The sequence below is a fragment of the Monodon monoceros genome, unplaced genomic scaffold (assembly GCF_005190385.1).
Source record: "Monodon monoceros isolate NGI ecotype Baffin Bay Population unplaced genomic scaffold, NGI_Narwhal_1 Super_Scaffold_13, whole genome shotgun sequence".
NCBI classification, from domain to species: domain Eukaryota; kingdom Metazoa; phylum Chordata; class Mammalia; order Artiodactyla; family Monodontidae; genus Monodon; species Monodon monoceros.
In genome coordinates this window covers 50,826,578-50,846,542 of record NW_021703769.1, presented here as the reverse complement: position 1 = coordinate 50,846,542, position 19,965 = coordinate 50,826,578, and the positions used below count along the sequence as shown (strand labels likewise).

The 19,965-nt window shown below is 60.1% G+C and overlaps 5 protein-coding genes across 9 annotated transcripts; 2 read left to right on the top strand and 3 right to left on the bottom strand.

Annotated features, from left to right (window-relative positions):
• Window positions 1-19: 19 nt before the first annotated feature.
• On the bottom strand, window positions 20-3,111 carry THOC6 (THO complex 6). 2 transcript variants are annotated; one of them, XM_029221533.1, is made up of 13 exons: window positions 2,953-3,049; window positions 2,006-2,121; window positions 1,841-1,905; window positions 1,647-1,750; window positions 1,527-1,564; window positions 1,395-1,443; window positions 1,205-1,276; window positions 1,001-1,103; window positions 866-915; window positions 714-776; window positions 503-613; window positions 283-417; window positions 33-203 (listed from the first exon to the last, which is right to left on the bottom strand). In XM_029221533.1, exons 1-13 carry the CDS (start codon window positions 2,989-2,991, stop codon window positions 123-125), a joined length of 1,026 nt encoding a protein of 341 aa, XP_029077366.1. In that variant the 5' UTR covers window positions 2,992-3,049; the 3' UTR covers window positions 33-122. The 2 variants fall into 2 exon arrangements, with proteins under 2 accessions (XP_029077367.1, XP_029077366.1); XM_029221534.1 differs by lacking the exon at window positions 2,006-2,121 and having other exon boundaries at window positions 20-203; window positions 2,953-3,111.
• A 169-nt stretch (window positions 3,112-3,280) lies between these two features.
• Window positions 3,281-4,704, top strand: HCFC1R1 (host cell factor C1 regulator 1). 4 transcript variants are annotated; one of them, XM_029221537.1, is made up of 4 exons: window positions 3,281-3,483; window positions 3,793-3,849; window positions 3,963-4,091; window positions 4,328-4,704. In XM_029221537.1, the coding sequence occupies exons 1-4, from the start codon at window positions 3,389-3,391 to the stop codon at window positions 4,461-4,463; spliced, it is 417 nt and encodes a 138-aa protein (XP_029077370.1). In that variant the 5' UTR covers window positions 3,281-3,388; the 3' UTR covers window positions 4,464-4,704. The 4 variants fall into 4 exon arrangements, with proteins under 4 accessions (XP_029077370.1, XP_029077369.1, XP_029077372.1 ...); XM_029221536.1 differs by having other exon boundaries at window positions 3,936-4,091; XM_029221539.1 differs by lacking the exon at window positions 3,793-3,849 and having other exon boundaries at window positions 3,358-3,483.
• On the top strand, window positions 3,432-10,755 carry CLDN6 (claudin 6). The gene is made up of 3 exons (XM_029221535.1): window positions 3,432-3,483; window positions 7,379-7,708; window positions 9,446-10,755. Exon 3 carries the CDS (start codon window positions 9,472-9,474, stop codon window positions 10,135-10,137), a length of 666 nt encoding a protein of 221 aa, XP_029077368.1. The 5' UTR covers window positions 3,432-3,483; window positions 7,379-7,708; window positions 9,446-9,471; the 3' UTR covers window positions 10,138-10,755.
• TNFRSF12A (TNF receptor superfamily member 12A) lies at window positions 4,939-6,994 on the bottom strand. The gene is made up of 4 exons (XM_029221541.1): window positions 6,845-6,994; window positions 5,996-6,100; window positions 5,638-5,772; window positions 4,939-5,552 (listed from the first exon to the last, which is right to left on the bottom strand). The coding sequence occupies exons 1-4, from the start codon at window positions 6,936-6,938 to the stop codon at window positions 5,497-5,499; spliced, it is 390 nt and encodes a 129-aa protein (XP_029077374.1). The 5' UTR covers window positions 6,939-6,994; the 3' UTR covers window positions 4,939-5,496.
• A 701-nt stretch (window positions 10,756-11,456) lies between the features above and the next one.
• On the bottom strand, window positions 11,457-12,110 carry CLDN9 (claudin 9). The gene has a single exon (XM_029221529.1). It carries the CDS (start codon window positions 12,108-12,110, stop codon window positions 11,457-11,459), a length of 654 nt encoding a protein of 217 aa, XP_029077362.1.
• Window positions 12,111-19,965: the final 7,855 nt, after the last annotated feature.

Below are 19,965 nucleotides of genomic sequence, written 5' to 3'. Positions count from 1 at the left end.
GACCTCCATTCTTGGGAAAAAAGCACATGAAAAAAAAATGCCCCAAATTTTATTAGTATAAAAAAAAGAAAAAACCAAACCACTCCGAACCCCTGAGATGGAGGTGGGGGTGTTGCTGGAGGTCAGAAGGACAGGGAGAAAGCTCGGTAGCCCAGATTGGTGAAGACATCCACCCTGCAGCTGTTGCCTGCGGCTGTCAGGACCTAGAGGCAAGAGGGGAGTGACTGACCTGCCCACACGCCCTGGCCTCCCAGGATCCCCACTGCCCCTTGCTGAACCCACCTTGCACTCAGGGGCTGCTGGTTGCTGGTTGAGGCTGAGGCTTAGCAGCCCTGGGGAGGAGCCAGGCACCTGGGCCTTGAGCTCCCCGCTCAGCTGCCACTGATTGACACAGCGACCCTGTCCAGCTGATAGAATCTGTGGTAGGCAAGGAGGGGCCTCAGAGTTCAGGGCTGCAGGGGGAGCAGGGCAGGGCTGGCAGAAGCAAGACAGAGGGCCTCACCAAGTCCTGGTAGAAGGTAACGTGCTTCTGTGGTGCCCGCATGGGGAAGACGGTGGTGGGTGTGGAGGATCGAAGGTGCCAGAGGGTTAGTGCTGGGCCACCTCCACAGACCTGGGCAGAAAGGTGGGGGTCCCCAGCCGCCATGAACCACAGGCCCTCAGCTGGACAGGGCCCGGAGCTGCCACCCCATCTTGCACTCTGCCCGGCTCACCATCCAGTCGGAGTCAGTTGCCAAACATCCAATCCAGCGCCCATTGTGGGGCCTCGAGCACTCCTGGGAGGGAAGAGGAGAATAGAGGAGGAGGTGAAGACACAGGAGATGCCCAGGAAGGAAGAAGGACAGAGCATGGGGTGCGCCCTCACCTCGTGCTTGTAGACCTCAATCGTCTGGACCTCCTTGGCCGTGCGGAGGTCTGTGAGGGAAGAACCATAAAAAGTACCCTCCTTGCCCCAGCCTCCCTTACCACCATCTTTCCCTCCAATCAGACATTCCCTTACCCCAAAGCCGCACGGCCCCATCCTCGCCACCTGACAGCACCTCGGGGCTCCGCTCCCGCAGTGCCAGGCAGTGGATGTAGTCTGTGTGGCCCCAGAGGGCCCGCTGCAGGGAAAGGGGCAGTGTCAGGACAAGATCCAGGAAGGATGCTGCTGCCCCTGCTCCCCCACCCCGCCCCTGCCACTCCAGTTCCACAGCCCTCTCACCGTGAAGGTCCCCGTCTCAAGGTCCATCGTATGCAACTGACAGTCTCCCCCCGCCAGGATGAGGGAATTCTCCTGCAGAAGGTAGGATGGGGTCAGAAGAGAATGTCAAGTCAAAACAGAGAGAGGGGAAGGATTAAAATTTGGGCCCAACACAGGGCAGGGCAGAGCCCCGATTAAAAAGGGCTCAAACCTTGGGGACGAGAAGCAAAGCATTGATCTCAGGTACTTCCAGACTGGTCCTGGGAGAGGAAAAGCAGAGTCAGCTCTTGTGAGGCAGTACCTTCACCCCCACATGCCCTCTGCCCACATGGGCCTGGCTCACCTGTATGGGGGCTGACGACGCCACAGCTCCTTACAGCCCTTCATGGAGGAAAACACTGGGTGACCTCAAAGGCTCTCTCTGGGTCTGGGCAACTCACCCTTCCCCCAGCTCCACACTCACCTTCTTAAGGATCTCTGCCCAAAGCCAGGCCTTCACCTCCCCATCCCCAGCACTGAGCAGATGTCGATCAGTGGAGACCATGCTGTAGACGGGTCCATCGTGGGCTACATGGAAGTACAGAACCTGAGTGACCCTGTCCTGCTCCTCTCGTCCACCCGGGGGTTCCCTAAGCTGGCCTCAATGCCTGCACCCACCTTGGAAGGTCACCATGGGTTTCTTACTTTCCTCTTTGGCCTCAGAGCTCAAAGCAGCAGACAAGCTGAAAGGAGAGGGGCCTGAGAGTCAGAAGAAGGGGGCATCAGCCCCAGGAGGACCAAGTGCCAGAGCTAATGGATGGTGGGGAGCAGGGGCAAGGGTACCTAAAGATGGCTATCTGCCCGTAATTGTTGCCGGCTGCCAGGAACTTCCCACAGGGTGAGACATTCTGGGAAAAAATGATCATGTGCAGCCGCTGCAGGGCCTGAAATACTTCCATCTGTGGAGAGAGGCTGGATGAAGGCTGTCTGGGGCATCTGGGACCCCTGAACCACACACTCCTTCCTGCTTCCCCTGCTGCAGTCCGGCCTCCCGCCGCAGTCCGGCCTCCGACCGCACTGACTTCTCAGTTCTCCTTTTTATAGCCCACCAAGCAGGCACCTGTCCATATAGTCCCAGGGGTGGCTCAAAGGAGGAGGTGAGAAAGGGGAGAGTTGAGGCTTGATGCCTATTGGAACTTTTGTTGACCAAGGACTCAGCCTCTCCTCCACGTTTCCTCAACTGTCAAAAGGAGCCCACGGGAGATTTCGTCACGATTGGATGAGCTACTGTATATAAAAAGCTTCGCACAGGGCTGCCTCGGAGAAACCGCTTAAAAAGTGGCTCTAGGGGCTTCCCTGGTGGCGCAGTGGTTGAGAGTCCGCCTGCCGATGAAGGGGACACGGGTTCGTGTCCTGGTCTGGGAATATCCCACATGCCGTGGAGCAACTAAGCCCGTGAGCCATGGCCGCTGAGCCTGCACGTCCGGAGCCTGTGCTCCGCAACGGGAGAGGCCACAACAGTGAGAGGCCCGCGTACCGCAAAAAAAAAAAAAAAAAAGTGGCTCTATTACTCCAATACAGAAAAACGTACTGACTCCTAATCCGTATCCTGACTTTCATGTTAGGCCCCTGAAGTATTTCTGGGTTACTCTCCCTCCCTCGGGTCAGAATCCGAGTCCCACCAACAGCCCACGCAAAACAGGTCTTGAGCGCACGACTCCTTGCCGGCCCCTTCGGAGCCGGGCATGGACTACAAACCCCAGAAAGCACCGCACATCGCGCCCCCTCACCTGACCCAGAGGCACCGCTTGCGGCATGGCTCGCTCCATCTCGAGAAATAAAAGTCCCAGAGTGCTCCGCGCGCGACGAAGCCTCACGAGACCGGAAGTGCCGGCGAGCGCCTCCCTTTCGCGGTGCGTCACCTACCCAACACCGGTGGCGGGTCTGGCGTGAAGGCGGCCGCCGCGTAACCCGAGTCCTAGGAGCGGAGGTGACCGCCAAGAAGGTCCCAACACTAAGTGGCGCCCTCCTCAACGCCACTACGCCAGGTCCCTTCCCCTACCTCCCCTCCCTTACCCCGCTGAACCGACCCGCCTTCCAGTCGCGTGCCGTCCGTCTTCCGCGCCTGCGCGCCTAAAGCCACGCCCACGCGTTGAGCCACGCCCTCGGAGGCTCCGCCCCTGTCGCCCGGATCCCACCCCTCCGCTCGCAGGACCCCGAACCCCAATGATCTTGCAGCAACCCCTGGAGCGAAGCCCCCAGGGTCGGGCCCGGCGCGACCCGCGGGCTGACTCAGGGGCGTCCCGAGGCATGGACGCGAGGTGTGTGTGGGGGCCCTGGGTGGGCCTGGCCCGGGGGCCCAGGAGCTTTGCTGGGCCCTCAGGGCTGGTCTGCAGGATGACACGCGGTGGGGTTTATCGGCAGGGCTTGGGCATGAGTTAAGACAGGATTGCAGACTCGGGACAGACTCCGAGGCAGGCTTCTGGATGGTCTGAGAGAGGAGGTGACTTAGGCGTCAGCTGAGACAGGGTTGGGCTGGGGGCTCCTGGCTGACGCTGCAGGCTTAGTTGAGCAGATCCTGGGGATGGGTCCAAGAGGGTGGGGTGCTCCTGGCTCTCTTTTCTTCCCAGCTCCCCTCTCCGAGGAGCTGTGCCCATGAGTACCAAGCGTCGCCTGGAGGAGGAGCAGTGAGTTTGGGGGCAGGGAGGGACTCCCAGCAAGCTCTCTGTCACCTCAGGTCCCCATCAGACTACCTCTCTTCTGAATATCCCAGGCTGCCTGCCTCCTCGTCTCTCCCCAGGGAGCCCCTGCGCAAGCAGTTCCTGTCTGAGGAGAACATGGTCACCCATTTCTCTAGACTCAGCCTGCACAATGACCACCCTTACTGCAGCCCCCCCATGGCTTTCCCCCCAGCTCTGCCCCCACTCAGGTAGGCACAATCCACTAGCTGGGCCTTCTGGAGGATCATACCCAATCCTCAGAGCCAATCTCCAGGCTCTGCCTCATCTTGCTATTTTTAGCTTCTAGCCAACCTCTGTTGTTTCCCTACTTGGCTCCTTGGAAGGTGCCAGCAGTCCAGGAGCCCCTGGGGACCTGTACCAGGTGGGGTGTGGCTCTGCCAGTCCAGCTTCAGCCCTGTGCCGTGACTGTGATTTCCTCTTCCAGAAGCCCTTGCTCTGAGCTGCTTCTCTGGTGCTACCCTGGGAACCTGATCCCTGAGGCGCTCCGGTTGCTGAGGCTGGGGGACACCTCTAGTCCCCACTATCCTGCAACCCCAGCTGGGGACTTAATGGAGCTCTGAGTGCTGGGGGGCAGTGCCCCTGCCCACCTTCCTTCTTCCCCACAGCAGGGGAGGCCAGCACTCCCACGAAGGGAGCAGCTGCCCTGCTTTTCCTCCAGACCAGGCCTCTGGGCACCAGGACCTTCCCCCAACAGAGGACACTGAGCCCCACGGAGCCCTGGGGTGGGAGGCGCAGGAGCATGGGAAGGGAGCCGTCCCCTCCCCAGAGAACTGAATAAAGATTGCTGAGCAAATGAAGGCTACAGTGTGGAACCCAGGGCCTTTGGGAAAGGGAGGGCAGGGCAGGGGTGCTGGATGCTGGGGTTTCTCCTCAAGATCTTCCCTGGAAAACGGTCAGGGCACAGCCAGGTCCTGGCAGGCTGGGCTCAGGCATTGAGAATGTGTGAGTCAGAGCCTCACCCCCACCCCCGCGGCTGACTCACTCCTCCCTCCAGCTCTGGGAAGTCAGGCTGGGATCATGCCACTCTCCAAACCATTTAAAGTTAAAGATTCTTTTATTAATAAATTCTCTCCCCCTCCAAACTTTCTTCCCAAAATAAATATCTCCCCCCTTTTGGGGGTTGGAGGGGCAGTGTCTTAGGGCCAGCCGTGCTAGAGGGCCAGCCCCCTAGTGTTAGGAACAGGTCCCTAGCGCCCCAAGCTGAGACCCCGTGGTGGAATTTCAGTACATCTGAGTGGGTGGGTCCTGATGTTGTGTCTATCTCTCAGGTCAGCCTGGCCCCCAGGCCATAGTGGGGGTGGGGGGACCCTTGTGCAAATGCTGTGGTTCCTTAGTGTCAGCTGTCTGGCATGAGCCAGCCAGGGTCTCCTTTTCTATTCTGGAGCCAGAGTCAGGGCAGTCAGACACCTTGGAAGGCCCTTCTGAAGCCTGGACCCAGGCCTCAGAGAGGTGATTCGCTGTCCCCCATCCCTCCACACCCCTGTGGTTGGAGCAGTCTGGCTCTGGCTGTGTCTGGGAGGCTGGGGCTGGCTCCAGAATGAATGAATGAATGATGAGTGGGCGCAGCCTCCTGCTGGCAGGGGGCGCTCACTGTCACTGGATCAGCGCCACGCCAGGACAGCCCTCCCCGCCGGTCTCCTCGATGGGGGCTGCAAGATAAGAAGAGGGGCATCAGGAGCGGGGGAGTTGTTGAGGAATGATGAGGGGCCGTCGGGCGGGCAGGGGCACACTTACTGGTAAACTTTTCTCTCCTGCGGCACCGTCTCCAGACCAGGAATCCGGAAAGCAGCCCCAGAACGAGGGCCAGGCTCAGGGCACCCCCAAGGATGGGCCACAGCAACCTGAAGGAGGCTGGAGGGGCCGCAGCGCCTGGGGGCGGGACTCCAAGTCAGACCTCGCCCCTCTAGGGACCAGCCCCGCCCCCTAGATCGGAGCCTTAAGCCTTTCCTCCACCTTGGTCCCTACCCCAGTCAGAGCCCCTTCCTCACTCCAGCCTCTCCCAATTAATTCCACAGATCTGCTCCCCTCTCCACCCAGCAACCCTCCCCCCCCAGACTGGGGTCCGCTCGCCTCTGGCCCCGCCCCCACTCACAGCCCAGGCAGAAGTCGCTGTGCGGTCGCGTGGGGCACGATGCGCAGTCCATGCACTTGTCTAGGTCCGCGCTCCAGGAGCTGCCGCGAGAGCAGGGGGTGGTGCCTGGGGAGGGGGCCGCGAGTCAGAGGCGGGGGGCGGCTATTTTTGGGGCTGAGGTCAGGGTCGGCCGGCTCGAATAACGTGAGTCACCGGCGCCCTCCCTCCACATTCCTCACAGGTGACCGCACGGCCCGACCGGGACACGGCAGCGCGGGGGAGAGGGGGGCGTAGTGCGGGACGCTGGGGGGAGTGGGTCAGGTCCCCATAACAGCCCCCCCGCCGCCGCCGGCGGGTGACTCATTCCTGGGCACCGGGCCTGACCCCGGTCCCTCCCCCCGCATAGCTGGGCACTGAAGTCACCGGATGGAAGGGGGCACCCCACATGGTATGGGGGGCACAGACCTCCGTGCCTCTCAACACCCCCCAACTCTTCGGTCAAGGGGGGGTGGGCAGACCCGGTATTGATCAGGCTGGGGGCGTGCCACCTTACCGGACGGGACATCCCTCCCTCAAACTTTTCTTCTCTCTCCACTTCCGAGTCCAGACTCAGGACCGAAGCCTCCCCCGCCCCCCAAGTTGGACAGGCGGGAAACTGAGGCCCGGACTACGGATGAAGCTGGGAGCGAGATGGGACCTCTCCTGGCCAGGGAGCGCGGTGTCTGGAGACCACCTGACCCCGGATCCCCATGTCCGCCTAGTCCCCCCAGTTCTGCCCACTCCTCTAGGCCCCCAGTGACGGCTCCCCGATCCCGGACCTGGGAGTCCTCCGTCTCCCACGCCCTCCCGCCCAGCCCGGGCCGGGCATACCTGGCACTCGCTCCCCGGCCGCGGCGCGCAGCAGCGCCAGCCCGAGCCCCAGCACGAAGAGCCGCGGCAGCGGGCGTAGCGGGCCGGGAGACATGGTGTTGTTCGTCGGGCGGCGGCTGCAGTCTGCGCTGGCCGCCCGCGTACCGGGGCAGACAGCAGCGGCCCCGCCCCCGCCTTCCGGGGCGGATCCCTAGCCTCTGCCCACCCCATGATCCACCCCTAGACGCCGGGTCCCGCCCGGACCTCTAAGTTCAGTTATTCGCTCAACAAACGCCGTCTCTGTGCGGGAGCGGCCAGAACGCCAAAGGGATGCAGATCTGGCCCTGCCTTCTCGGTGCGGAAGCCCAGGAGGTGCGTGTTGGGCGAGAGGGCGGATCTGACACGAAACAACCCAGCACAGAGAAAGCTGTTTCTTAAGGGCCCCGAGGGTATGATAATAACAATACAACAAAAATAATAATACTGTGCCCTTTAATTTGTATCTTAGGACATAGTTACATAGTAAAATGTGGGCTTGTTGTCTCCATTTTTCAGACTAAAATGAGGCTCGGGAAGGTTAGGTGAGTTCCGGAGTCGAGCCCCAAGCTCTGTTCGGCTCCATACCCTGCCCCTTGACCCACTGCTTGCCGGACTTCAGCCAGTTGATGCTCTGCACCCGGGCCAGATGGGGGAGCAGCGGCTCCAGGCTCGAGCGCCCCCCACTGACGAGGTTGGGATTCGCGCGTCCGCCGCGGTCTGGACTGGGGTCTCTGCCCCTCCCCTGGGCGGTGGTCCGGTGACGTCATTGCCTCTTTAAGACCCCCGCCTCCGCCCCAGTCCCAGCACTCCGCCTGCTACTCCGAATCTTGGTGGACTCCTTTGCAGGTGAGCCTGGGGGAAGTGTGCGTGTCGTGGGGGAGGGGGTAGGTGCCTCGAAGATAGGGGGGCAGGGGGAGTGGCGGAGTTGGGTTGGGGTGCGCGTGAAGAACCTGAACTGATTGGGCGGCAGCCACCCAGGGCCAGGAGCCCCTGGGCGGGGGGCTGCACCAAAGCCCTAATGGGGTCCTTTGGCGGAAGGGTTAAACGCCCCTCCCCCCAGCCCGGGGACAAAGGCACCGAAACCCAGGCGCCCCTCCCCCACCTGTGCTTCCCTCTGGGGCGGGGCTCCCTTCCCCCTCACCTGCGGGAGCGGACCCTGCAGCTAGCGCCGCCATTAGAACCCTCCAGGGTGCGCGGCTTCCAGGCCGGGGGGCTGAGGACACCCTCCTTCGGGCCAGACTCAGAAGGGAAATAGGGATCGAGAGCGGGAGGGGACGCCCTCGGATGAGCCGAGGCCTGTAGTGCGTGGAAAGGGAAGGGGTCGAGAGCAGGGACGCGCTTGTAAGGGAGAGGTGCTGGGTGCCTAGTCTGGCGTGGCCCCGGCCCTAACCCGGCCAGAGTCCTGGAGGGCTGACACTGACTGGGTTTGGGATTAGCGCCGTACGGCCCGCCGCGTCCTATCTCCCCCCAGGTCATGAGTTCGGCCCGGGTTATGGGCGGGTGCAAATGAGTGGAGAGTCTGCCCTCTGGCCACCCTGGTGGGGCCGGTGCTAAATTTAGGTCCGAGCCGTGCGCGGGAACTTTGGGCAATGGAGAGCCACAACGGGACCCTGAACGGAAGGGATCCCCTGCGGCGACCTCCAACACGAAGTGGGATGTGTGGGGGCCAGGGCTGCCCCAGAGGAGATGTTTCACTGGACAGACCCCAAGGGTGGTAACTTCTTTTAGGGAAGTTGTGTCCTGAGAGAATGGCATTTGGGGCAAGAATACACAAAAAAATGTCACCAACCTTGGGGGTCTGCTCTGTGGCCCCCCTAGGGGAGGACAGAAGGGCAGGAACCAGGGAGGCAGCCGGTGGCCTTGGGAAAGGAAGTGCTTTGGGGTGGGAGGGCTGTTTTTGTTTTTGTTTCCCTCCATCTCTCCTGCCCCATCCAGGGTCTGACTGGGTGGGATTGGTTTGGGCCAGGCAGTGGCAGGCAAGGCCAGGGCTGACTGGCCACCATGTACACAAGATCTTAAGATCAAACTGGCAAGCGCCTGTATGGGGTACAGAACCAAGTTGGGGTGAAGGGTTTGGACATTTATGTTGGGTGCTGGGAGGAAACTTGTATCTCTATTCTTGGTGTTAAAACTAAGTTTTAAGCCTGAAACTCATGGCTAGAGCAAACCTACCACCCATTAACCCTGTGGAAACCACCAAAAAACTGCATTCTATTGTTTCATCCCTTTTGCCCCTTTGTACCCAAAGTAGCTGAAGCCATGGGTAAGCATGTGCATAGGCTTTATATTTCATTTGCACTCAAGACAACTAGGACTGGGTTGCTTACTTTTTCACTCTTATAAACTAGTGCCTGTCTGGGGGAAAAAAAATACTAAAGCATTAAATGCTCATTTTGCTCATGAGAAAATGAGGCTCAGGGAGCATGCCTTGCCCATGTTACAGGACACGGTGTCCTGATTCCCAGGGTTCATACTCTTGGTGTCCTGTGTGGTGGCCATGGCATGTGGCATGGGGGTTAGCATTCACTGGGAACCAGAGGCTGGGCCAGCTGATCTTAACGTTACTCTGCTTCTGTCCCGCAGTGCAGCTCCTCAACCTCAACCTCACCATGGCCTCTGCTGGTCTGCAAATCCTGGGGATCGTCCTGACACTGCTTGGCTGGGTGAATGCCCTGGTGTCCTGTGCCCTGCCCCTGTGGAAGGTGACCGCCTTCATCGGCAACAGCATTGTGGTGGCCCAGGTGGTGTGGGAGGGGCTGTGGATGTCCTGCGTGGTGCAGAGCACTGGCCAGATGCAGTGCAAGGTGTACGACTCGCTGCTGGCGCTGCCCCAGGACCTGCAGGCTGCCCGAGCCCTCTGTGTCATCACTCTCCTAGTGGTCCTGCTCGGCCTGCTGGTCTACCTCGCAGGGGCCAAGTGCACCACCTGTGTGGAGGACAAGGACTCCAAGGCCCGTCTGGTGCTCATTTCTGGGATCATCTTTGTCATCTCAGGAGTCCTGACCCTGATCCCCGTGTGCTGGACTGCCCACACCATCATCCAGGACTTCTACAACCCCCTGGTGGCCGAGGCCCAAAAGCGGGAGCTGGGAGCCTCCCTCTACCTGGGCTGGGCAGCTTCTGGCCTTTTGTTGCTGGGTGGGGGGCTACTGTGCTGCACCTGCCCCTCTGGGGGGTCCCGGGGCTCCAGCCATTATATGGCCCGATACTCGGCCTCAGCCCCGCATACTGCATCTCGGGGTCCCTCTGAGTACCCCACTAAGAATTACGTCTAATTCGGGAAGGGGAGCGTGGGCTCCCTTGAGAGTGGAGCCTAACCCTCTGAGCTGGAGCCATGGCAATGGTGATCCATGACAGCTTTGGTGTTGTTTTTGCTTTATATTGGGGGGGGGCGGTGGTTAATCCATTTGATAACCCACCTGGGCTCTGCTACTGGCGTTCCTCACCTTTGGATGATGGAGCCAAAGAGGTGATGCTTCAGAGTTTCTGGATCTTTCTCCACCCTGGACACCCCCATCTTAGAGACCAACCTGGAGCTTTGGGTCCCATGTGAAGGGTGCTTGCTATCCAGGTGCTTTCATCCTGTCCCCGAGAGTTCCTGCTGATGTTGGGGGTAGGGCCTCCCTAGGCCTGCAGAGACAAGCCTTCCCTTGCTGGTCAGGCCTCTGGAACCTGCAGGGGCTTTTGAGCCACGTGTAGCCTCTAGAGGAGCAGGTGATAAGTTACCAAAGACCCACCCACCTCCAAGTCTTCTGACCTCTGGCTCCTCCATCCTGAGTCATGTCCCCCCTGTGCTGACCCCTGACCCTCCCATCCCCAGCCCCTGTGCACTTCTGCCATGTCCTGCCCACACTCACCAGTTTTTACTAAATAAAGCACATTTTGTTTGGTTACTTGCCTTTGGTGTTGCTGGGGGTCTGCTGAGTGCCAGCCTGGCAGGAGGAGGTGGGCACAAGTCACTCACCTCCCGTGTTGGCCCCGTGCCTTGCGTGGCCTGAGTGAGGTTACCCACTGGTCAGGACCTGGAGCAGGCCTTGGCCAGACAAACCCAGGAGAGGCCATCAGGTCTTCCCGGCCCAACCACAGATCAAAGGAGCCGGGTTACAAATGGTCTATTTATTCCCTACTCAAGGGTTGGGGTGAGGGGGGTTGATGATGGGCAGGGCCTCCAGGCCTGGAGGAGAGTGGCTGCTCCCAGATGACCTGTCCTGGGCCTCTGGATGCTGGTAGTGGCCAGGTCAGAAGGGACCAACTCCAGGCCAGGGAGGGCATAAGGAGCTACTGCCCTTTGGGTGAGGCCCAGGTTCTGGGGGCAGAGGAGGGCCAGCCTGAAGAAGGAGACAGCAGAAGAGAGAAAATTGGGGGAAGCAGGGGCAGGCCAGGGCACCCTGCCTGGATGGAGGTGGGGACCCCACTGAGGAGGGTCTAGACTCAGTCAGGCCCACTGAGACTAGCCCTGCAGCCGGGCTGGGCTCCAGCATCTGGAAAGTGGGTTTCACCTGGGGGAGGGATTGACAGTAGAAGGCAAGGATTAGGGCAGGGCATTCAGCATAGGGTCAAGGTTCTAAGCAGCAGGCTTCCATGGACATTCACCTCACACGTAGTCTCTCTTGTCCAGCCCAGATGCACCCGAGCGGGAGGGGATAGAGTAGCCCAACCTCGGTCCCCGGGGCCGGTCGATCTGGGGCGGGGGGCATGTGCAGCAGAGGAGGCCCCCGCCCAACATAAGCAGGGCAGATGCCGCCCAGCCCAGGTAGAGAGAGGCTCCCAGCTCCCGCTTGAGGGCCTCAGCCACCAGGGGGTTGTAGAAGTCCTGGATGATGGCGTGGGCGGTCCAGCACACAGGGATGAGCACCAGGATGCCTGAGAGGAGGAGGATGACCCCCCCGGTGAGCACAATGCGGGCCTTGGCGCCTTCATCCTCCACGCAGGTGGTACACTGTGCACCCGTGATGGCCACCAGCAGGCCAAGCAGAGCCAGCAAGAGGGCGATAACGCAGAGGGCTCGGGCAGCCTGCAGGTCCTGGGGCAGCGCCAGCAGCGAGTCGTACACCTTGCACTGCATCTGGCCGGTGCTCTGCACCACGCAGGACATCCACAGCCCCTCCCACACCACCTGGGCCACCACAATGCTGTTGCCGATGAAGGCGGTCACCTTCCACAGGGGCAGGGCACAGGACACCAGGGTCCCCAGCCAGCCCAGCACAGCCAGGGTCATGCCCAGGAGTTCAAGAGCAGTCGAAGCCATCTGTCCCCTCAGTTAGGTCTTCCCAACTCTAGGAGGCCTGGTTGATTTGCAGGAGTGGGTCCGATGCTGCGGAGCGTTAAGTCAGCGTCCTCTGACCAAGACAGTCCTCACATCTGTGAGCCTCTGGCAAGGCACCTCCTCGCTCCGTGCGCCTCACAGATGTGTCTCTGAACCTCCACAAACACAAATCAACCTCAAGTCCTGCTCAGCTGAGCGGCTGGTGTCCCTTCGAGGGGCCCGTCGCCCCTCAGATGCCCAGCGGCTGCTCCTGCCACCCTGCAGTCAGGTCCCACCGCCGCCTGTCTGACCCAGCTTGCACGGACCCTCCCGACCCACCTTCAGGCTGAAGAGAGATGTGTCCCCAGAGTTGGTGCAGGTTCACGCTGAGCGGCTCACCTGGCAGTGCCACCTGGGGACTCTGCTGGCTCCCGGTTGCAGGCGGGGTTTTAAGGCCAAGGCAGGGGAGGAGCAGAGAGGCCGAGACTGGGGAAGCCAGAGTGATGGGAGGAGGTGGGGCTGGGGATGGGATGGGGGCCTCAGGGTCAGTGCGGGGGTGGGTCATGACCAGGATGGAACAGGGGAAGAAAGAACATCCATGCCATAGGAACCCATGGACAAAGGAATGGGGAGACTGAAGACCGGCTGTGGAGGAAGGAATGGGGGCCATAAAGGAACTGGCTCAGGACAGAAGTGGGAGGGTATCTTGGGGAGCCTCCTGTCCCCCGCCCGCCGCTGTCTCTGCTCTCCCCCACCCCGTGATGCAAACGCACCAGCTTCCCCAGTATCACACACCCCGCCCCTGTCCAGCTGCCCGCCAACCGGGGACTCTCTGGAATCTGATCCGTCTCCCCGTCTCAGCCCAGTGGCGCTGGCGGCTCCCGAGGGAGGGGCCCTGCCCGTACTGTTCCCCAGCAACAGGTGCCTGGCGCTCAGCTCAGGTGGCATCACCCAGGCAATGGCCTAGAAAACCACCACCCCCAACTTCTACATCAGCTCAGGTGTGCCATCCCCACCCCTGCTGCTGAAACTGGGGGCTGAGCTGAGGGTGTCTGGGGGCCAGGGACAAAGAGCCCGTTGTGCAGGTGGGGGAGGGGGAAGGGGGAGAGTAGCAGGGGCGTGAGCCCTCCGTGGGGGTGCAGCCCCAGCACCCAACTCTGTTCCTCGGGGAGTGGGACACCACAGAGGAGGGCGTCCCTGAGCCCTGCCCCACAGTCCTCAGGAAAGACACCCCTCCTGAAGACCCCCTCAGAGCCTGTGACTCCCCACGTGGCGGCAGCCTGGAAGTCACACAGACCATGGCTCAAATCCTGCCCCCAACCCGGGGCCAGTTCATGGAAGGTCAAGGTCCTTAGCCTCCTTGGGTCAAAGGTCCCTTTGAGAAGCACACAAACAGGAGCCCCTCATTTGGGGCAGGCCATGAGCTCCTTCAAGGCCCTCCCTGGGTGCTAAGAATTGAGGATTACTGTGTGAAAAGGGAGTTGGGGGCTGATGAAAATTCCACTCTCCAGGGTGGTGGAGAGGACCCCCGGGGGAGAGCCTCTCCACCCGCCCTCCTCCTGAGGAAGCTGGAGCTCACCTGGCCTGTGGGGGCAGGGGTGGGAGGCCCCCCAATGCACACCTGGTCGCTGCACCACTCTACGACCCTGAGGGAGGGGAGGGGTGCTAGGTGCCTCCTCACCTACCCAGTGGGGCTTCATTTATAAAGGATTCTAATTTCAAGTGGCTGCATTGCTTCTGGGAATGGGTTTTAGCAATTTTTTGGAAGAGAGGTTTATAACTTCATCAGATTTGCAAAGGGGTGGGTGCCCCAGAAAAGCACAAGAACCCCTCCCCCTAAAATGGAACAACTGAGGCCAGTGCCAGCCAGTGGGTCTGATAGGCGGACGCCAATGATTGGAGCTTTCTCCACACTGGGTGCCTCCCCAGAGAGGGGCAGAGATCAACTGGTATGGGCTGACCTGGTGGCCCCGGCCTGAAGACGGGAGGAGGGTGCTGATGCTAGCTGGCTGGGAAACGGCCAGAGCTCCCTGCTGGCTGTGATGGGCAGGGGGAACCCTGGGCAGGTTGTCCAGCTCATCTAGTGCCCCCTCACGCCCCCAGGCCTCAGATTTCATGGGGGTAGGTGGGTGGTTGAGAAGAAGGGCAAATAGAGGCAAGCCTTCAGTGGGCTCCCTCTGGGGCCACCAGGAATCCAGTCACACAGGTTTGGGCAGGCAGATGTCAGGGAGCAGCAGCCAGCCCGGATCTCTGGAGGGCCCACCGAACTGCACAAAAGGCCTCCCATCCTGGTCAGCCTCAGCCCAGGGCCTTTTCCTTCCCCAGGCCTGGAGAGAGTCTGCCTCCTGCCTTGGGCATTAGGTCACCAACTCATCCTGATTTGCCTAGTACATTCTTGGTTTGAGCACTGAGTCCTTTGTAGGGGGGTCGCGGGGGATGGGGACAGTTGGTCAGCCTGCAATTGGGCCTTGCTTTAAGGGCCCACCAGTTCCACGGGCAGCTCCAACCCCCTCCCCCCAACGTCGTGATGGGGCCTGGTGTGGGCACTACACACCAGGTAAACGTGGTGCCCAGAGATGGCACAATGAGGACCCTAAACTTCTTAGATCCCATTTCCTCTTCGGCCCGACATGTCTACACTCTACCCCTGCACTGCCACACGGGAGGTGGGCGGTCAGAGGATGAAGACACCCCTCTCGCCGCCGCCCCCAGAAACCAATCCCAGCCAGACCTGCCTCCGGGCACGGGGCAGCTTCAGCTTCCTCCCACCTGTCTCCCTTTTCCCCGTCTTGATAAGGCGCCTCCTCCACAGCCTAGACGGAGAGTAAATGTGGGGACATTTGTCAGAGAACTAGGAGAGGCACACTGTGTGTGTGGGGGGGGATGGGCAGCAGAGGTCAGAGTCCCAGGGCACCTGGGCAGGAATGTACTGCCCACCCTCAGCTCTCAGCCCTCCTTAGGCCACGGCTGGGAGGCCCCAGGCCCTCTCTTAGGTCCTCTGGTCAACCTGGATTCAGCTGGATCTGGGAACCAAAGGGTTAAAGTTGGGGCCTAGGCTGGGCCTGGGACTCGGGCTGGAAGGCTATGGACAGGAGAGGCCGGGACCCCCACTGTGTAGTTACCATCTCAATGACACTTTACCGAGTCCGCAGGAAGCCCCACCTCATCCGCCACCTCCTGGGAAAGAGGTGGGGGAGGAGAACCTTCCCCGCTGTACCACTGAGGGAGGAAACCAAGGAAGTGGAGGGGGGCTTGTCCTCCTCACCCCTTCAGGGAGTGACAGAACCGAAACTAACCTTTGTTCTCTCTGGGAGGGAGGAGGGGTGGGAGGCTCAGGTGGGCAGAAGAGACTGCAGCTCAGCTTAGATGAAGGTGAAGTGGGAGGGGGTTAACTCCAATCCTATTGTCCATCTCGCTCCCCTTACAGGGGAACAGGACAAAAGAGGGGAACTGACTGTGGCCACCATGGTGCCAGGAAGGGTATGGAGGTAGCTATGGGGGCTGCACAACAACCCCAAAGGCTGCATCGCCCGTTTCCCTGGGGAGGCACCTGAGGCCCTGAAGTTGCAGGTAGAAAGCCCCTGGCTCCTGAACCAAAAGGAAAAGAGGAAACACTGACATCCCATAATTCTCAGGGACTCATGCCCCCATTTTACAGACAAGGGAGCAAGCTCAGAGAGCTAAGGAACTTGGCCAAGAGAACACGTGGGAAACAGGACAAGCCTGATGCAACCCCAGACTGACTTCAAAGCCTCCGGCTCCTTGCCCAGCAACGCTGGCTGAGCTTCCTGAGGGTAAGCTGGGCCTCCTGGTGCCTCTTTCCCCGAAGGCAATGCAGCCCGCAGCCCAGCCGGGCCACCCCGCACCACGTTGAGCTTCCCTCAAGCCATCCTCCCTGCATCCTGTCCTTTCCTCCAGAGCCAGCCATCCCCTCCTCCTCCCACTCCTCGAGGCTCCCTGCGTCATGGGGAAGTCTCTGCACAGAACAACATCTGTATCTGATTACACGGGAAGCCACCCTCCACCCAGGTTCACTTTCACCGTGTCCATGTCCACGTCTCAGAAAGCAAAGAGTGCTCTCCACTCGCAGCACGCAGATCAGTGAACTCTGGGGTCAGACGTGGTGTCAACCCCACCCCAGGACCTTGCTGGGCAAGTCACGTCTGCCTAATCTCGGGTGTCTCCTGGCTATAAACCAGAGGGAGAAGCCTGCCCTGCTTACCTCCAGGGTTGCCAAAGGCACTGGCTGGGCCGCAAGTGCCCTGCACACCTTAGGTATTATTGTAGGTATTAACTTGGGACGGGAGTATTTCATCAAGAGCACAACGACAGTTTCACTTGTAAACTGGGGCCGACTCCATTGACTGGGTAACAACTTTATTATCAGTCGTAATTGTCAGCTTACAACCAGCAGCAGTTAGCCATCTGAAGCTCTGAGAGTGCTGTCTTCTTTAGGAGCCCACATTCAGTCTTGTCCTTCCTGTTTACTGTCTGATTCTCAGCTCAGAGTGGGGAGGGCTACAGGACATAAAGAGCATAGAGGAAGCGCAAGCTGGCAGGAATGCGAACTCGGCCACAATTCAGCAAAGGGGAAAGTCAGTCTACTTTTTTTCCTGTGCCAGTGAGAGCTTTATCAAGGCACTAGCGCCTTTGGATCCTGCGTGAGTACTCCAAGGGCACCCAAGGCTCAGATTCAGCAAGGGGTAGGGCCTAACACAGGCTTTAGGGAAGCTGAAAGACAGCGTGGCAGGTGGGCCAGCCCCACAAGGGAGAGCACACTGCCTGTATGGATTGGATGGTGGCCCCCAACACTATGTCCAGTCCCAAGCCCTGGAACGTGTCAGCGTGGCCTTATTTGAAAAAAGGGTCTTTGCAGGTGTACTTAAGGATCTCAAGATGAGAGCATTCTGGACTTAGGGTGGGCCCTATATCCAATGACAGGTGTCATAAGAGAAAAACAAGAGGGAGATGTGAGACACAGCTACAAGGGAGAAGGTCATATGAAGATGGAGGCAAAGATTGGAGTGATGCAGCCACAAACCAAGAACACCTGGAGCCACCAGAAGCTGCAAGAGTCAAGGAAGGATCCTCCCCTAGAGCCTTGGGAGTATGGCCCTGGGACACCTTGATTTTGGACTTGTGGCTTCTAGAACCAAGAGAGACTAAATTTCTGTTTTAAGCCACCCAGTTTGTGGTGATTTGCTACAGCAGTCTCAGGAAACTCATACACTGCCTTTATTGCTGGCAGGTCCCAGGCTCTCAGAGGTCTCCCAAGGTCAATTTGGCTTCCTGATACCACTCCTGAGCTGCTGTAGAAGAGCCCACTGAGATAGGACGTCTGCCTGGTTACTTGAGCCCAAGCCACCTGAGTAACAAAGGGAACTTTATTCTGTGTTGTACATGCTGGGGAGAAAGGCGGGTGGGGGGTGGTGAAGGGAGGTAGTAAGGATGGGGAGAGAACAGGGGCTTCCTCTCATGACTCACCCTGGGAGCTTTCCTGTCCCTTGGGGATGACTTCAGAGCCCTTGCATGTGACACTCTTGTTCCAAGGCCCAGTATCGACTGTCCATCAACACCGCTGTTCTCCCCGTGCGCCCAGGCCCAAGGGACCCCAGGATCTATTTCAGCTGAAAGTTTGACTTCTTAAGACTTGGAAGGCAGGTTCTGAGTTTCCAAGAAGCCATACAAACTTCAGCAGAGAAAGATCTTAGCGATGGCATCCAAACCCTTTACTGTACAAGGGAAAATGAGACATTTTGCGTACTCTAGTAAAAGTATTTTTAAATTTTGTTTTCATTTCCTCAAGCCGCGTGCTGTGGGCTCCCAGCCCCACCTGCCCAGATCACCAGCCAGTTTATCACTACAAGGAATTAGTTACATTCTCAAATGACCAGGCAAAAGGCTTCCTGTAGGATAGTAGGAAAAAATGGAAGAAATGGCCCCAATTTTCAAACGAGCTTATTTTCAGACTTGCTCCTTCCTCCCCCAAAGCTGGGCTGCTCCCGACACGCCCTCCTTCTTCCCCAAGCCGGGCTCCGACCCACGCCCCTGAACCTGCCGGCGGGGAAGGCGGCGAGGGGCATAGCCTCTGAATCCAGGCAGGGCTGCCAACTCACCCGCCCGCAGCCCCTCCGGGGCGGGGAGGGCCGGGCCTTCAGCACGGCGGCTACAGGAAAAAGTGCGGAGGCGGGGGCGGCAGTGGCAGCGGCGGGGGAAAGGCGGGCAGCGGCCAGGGGTCGAGCGGCCAGGGGTCTAGCGGCGCAGGCAGCGCCTGCAGGTTGAAAGGCGAGGGCCGCGCGGGTAGCGGCGGCAGCGGCTGCGGGGGCGGCTCGGCGTTGAGTGGCGGGCGGCCGCGCGCGCCCACGGGCCCTGGCGTGGCGGCGACCGCGGTCTCGGGCAGAGGCGGTAACGGCAGATGCGAGGGCGGTGGCGCGGGCGCGGGGAGGCGCGGCAGGTCCTGCAGGGCGAGCGCGGCGGCGGGCGGCGCGGAAGACCAGGCCTCGGGCGGCAGGTCGGGCAGCGCCATGTGGGCGCCGGGGCCCCAGGGCGCCACCGGCTTGGGCCGCAGCGGGAGCGCGGGCAGCGGCGGCAGCTCGGCCAGCGCGAGCACCGAGGGAGGCGGCGGCGGCGGCGCGGGGCTCAGGCCGGGCGGCAGTCCGGGCAGCGGCGGGTGCGGCAGGGACGGAGCAGGCGGTGGGGTCAGGGATAGAGATGCGCGGGCCCGGCCTAACCGCGAGTGGGCGTGGGCGCGGGCGCGGGCCAGCCGCGGATGCGAGCGGGAGCGAGGAAGCCGGGACGCCAGCTTGGCCACCAACGCCGCGCCAGGGCCGAGCGCGCATAGCCCGCGGAGGCCTTGTTTCTCCAGCAGGTGGCCACGCGCCGCCCTGCGAGAGACCCAGCCAATCGGAGCCGTGCGCCACTGCGCTCCACCCAATCAAAGGCCAATGCGCTGGCGACCTGTGCGTTTCTCCCGCCGGCTGGCACGAGCTGTCACTGGCAGCCAATCAGAGGCAGGAGCACTCTCTGTCAACGTCTTCTTCCCGCCCCTCCCTCAGTTCCAGCCAATCACAGTATTCCGAGTTGCCGCAGGCTCCACCCCTCACCATCCCTGAGGCCAGGCGCTGCGTGTGCAGTGGGCGCCCCCAACTGGCCTGAGGGTCCATTTAGCCACGCAGCCCCCTCTACAGCCCCGCCCGCCCCCCCTACGACAGCCAATGTGGAGAGTGTATGGAGCTCTTTTTTTAGGGGGGTTTGCCCTTAGGGGTTCTGGAATGATGCTCCTGGTGTAGGTCAAGATCTACGCAAATTCCCAATGAATGATCTTACAGAAAAGATGAAACGATATCAATTCAAAAGCAAAGTTTGACATGCAGCATTTGTGTTAACGTTGTTAAGAACGGTTGTAAACAACACAGATGGGTGACAATCAGGAAAAAATGAGAAATGGTCAATCTATTTAAAATTGGAATATAGAAATATTTATTAAAACATATTAGAGGGCTTCCCTGGTAGCACAGTGGTTAAGAATCCGCCTGGCAATGCAGGAGACACGGGTTCGAGCCCTGGTGCGGGAAGATCCCACATGCCACGGAGCAAATAAGCCCCTGCGCCACAGCTACTGAGCCTGCTCTCTAGAGCCCGCGAGCCACAACTACTGAGCCCGTGTACCACAACTACTGAAGCCCGTGCGCCTAGAGCCTGTGCTCCACAACAAGAGAAGCCACCACAATGAGAAGCCTGTGCACCGGAACAAAGAGTAGCCCCTGCTTGCCACAACTAGAGAAAGCCCATGCACAGCAACAAAGACCCAATGCAGCCAAAAATAAATAAATAAATATATTTAAAAAACAAACAAGCA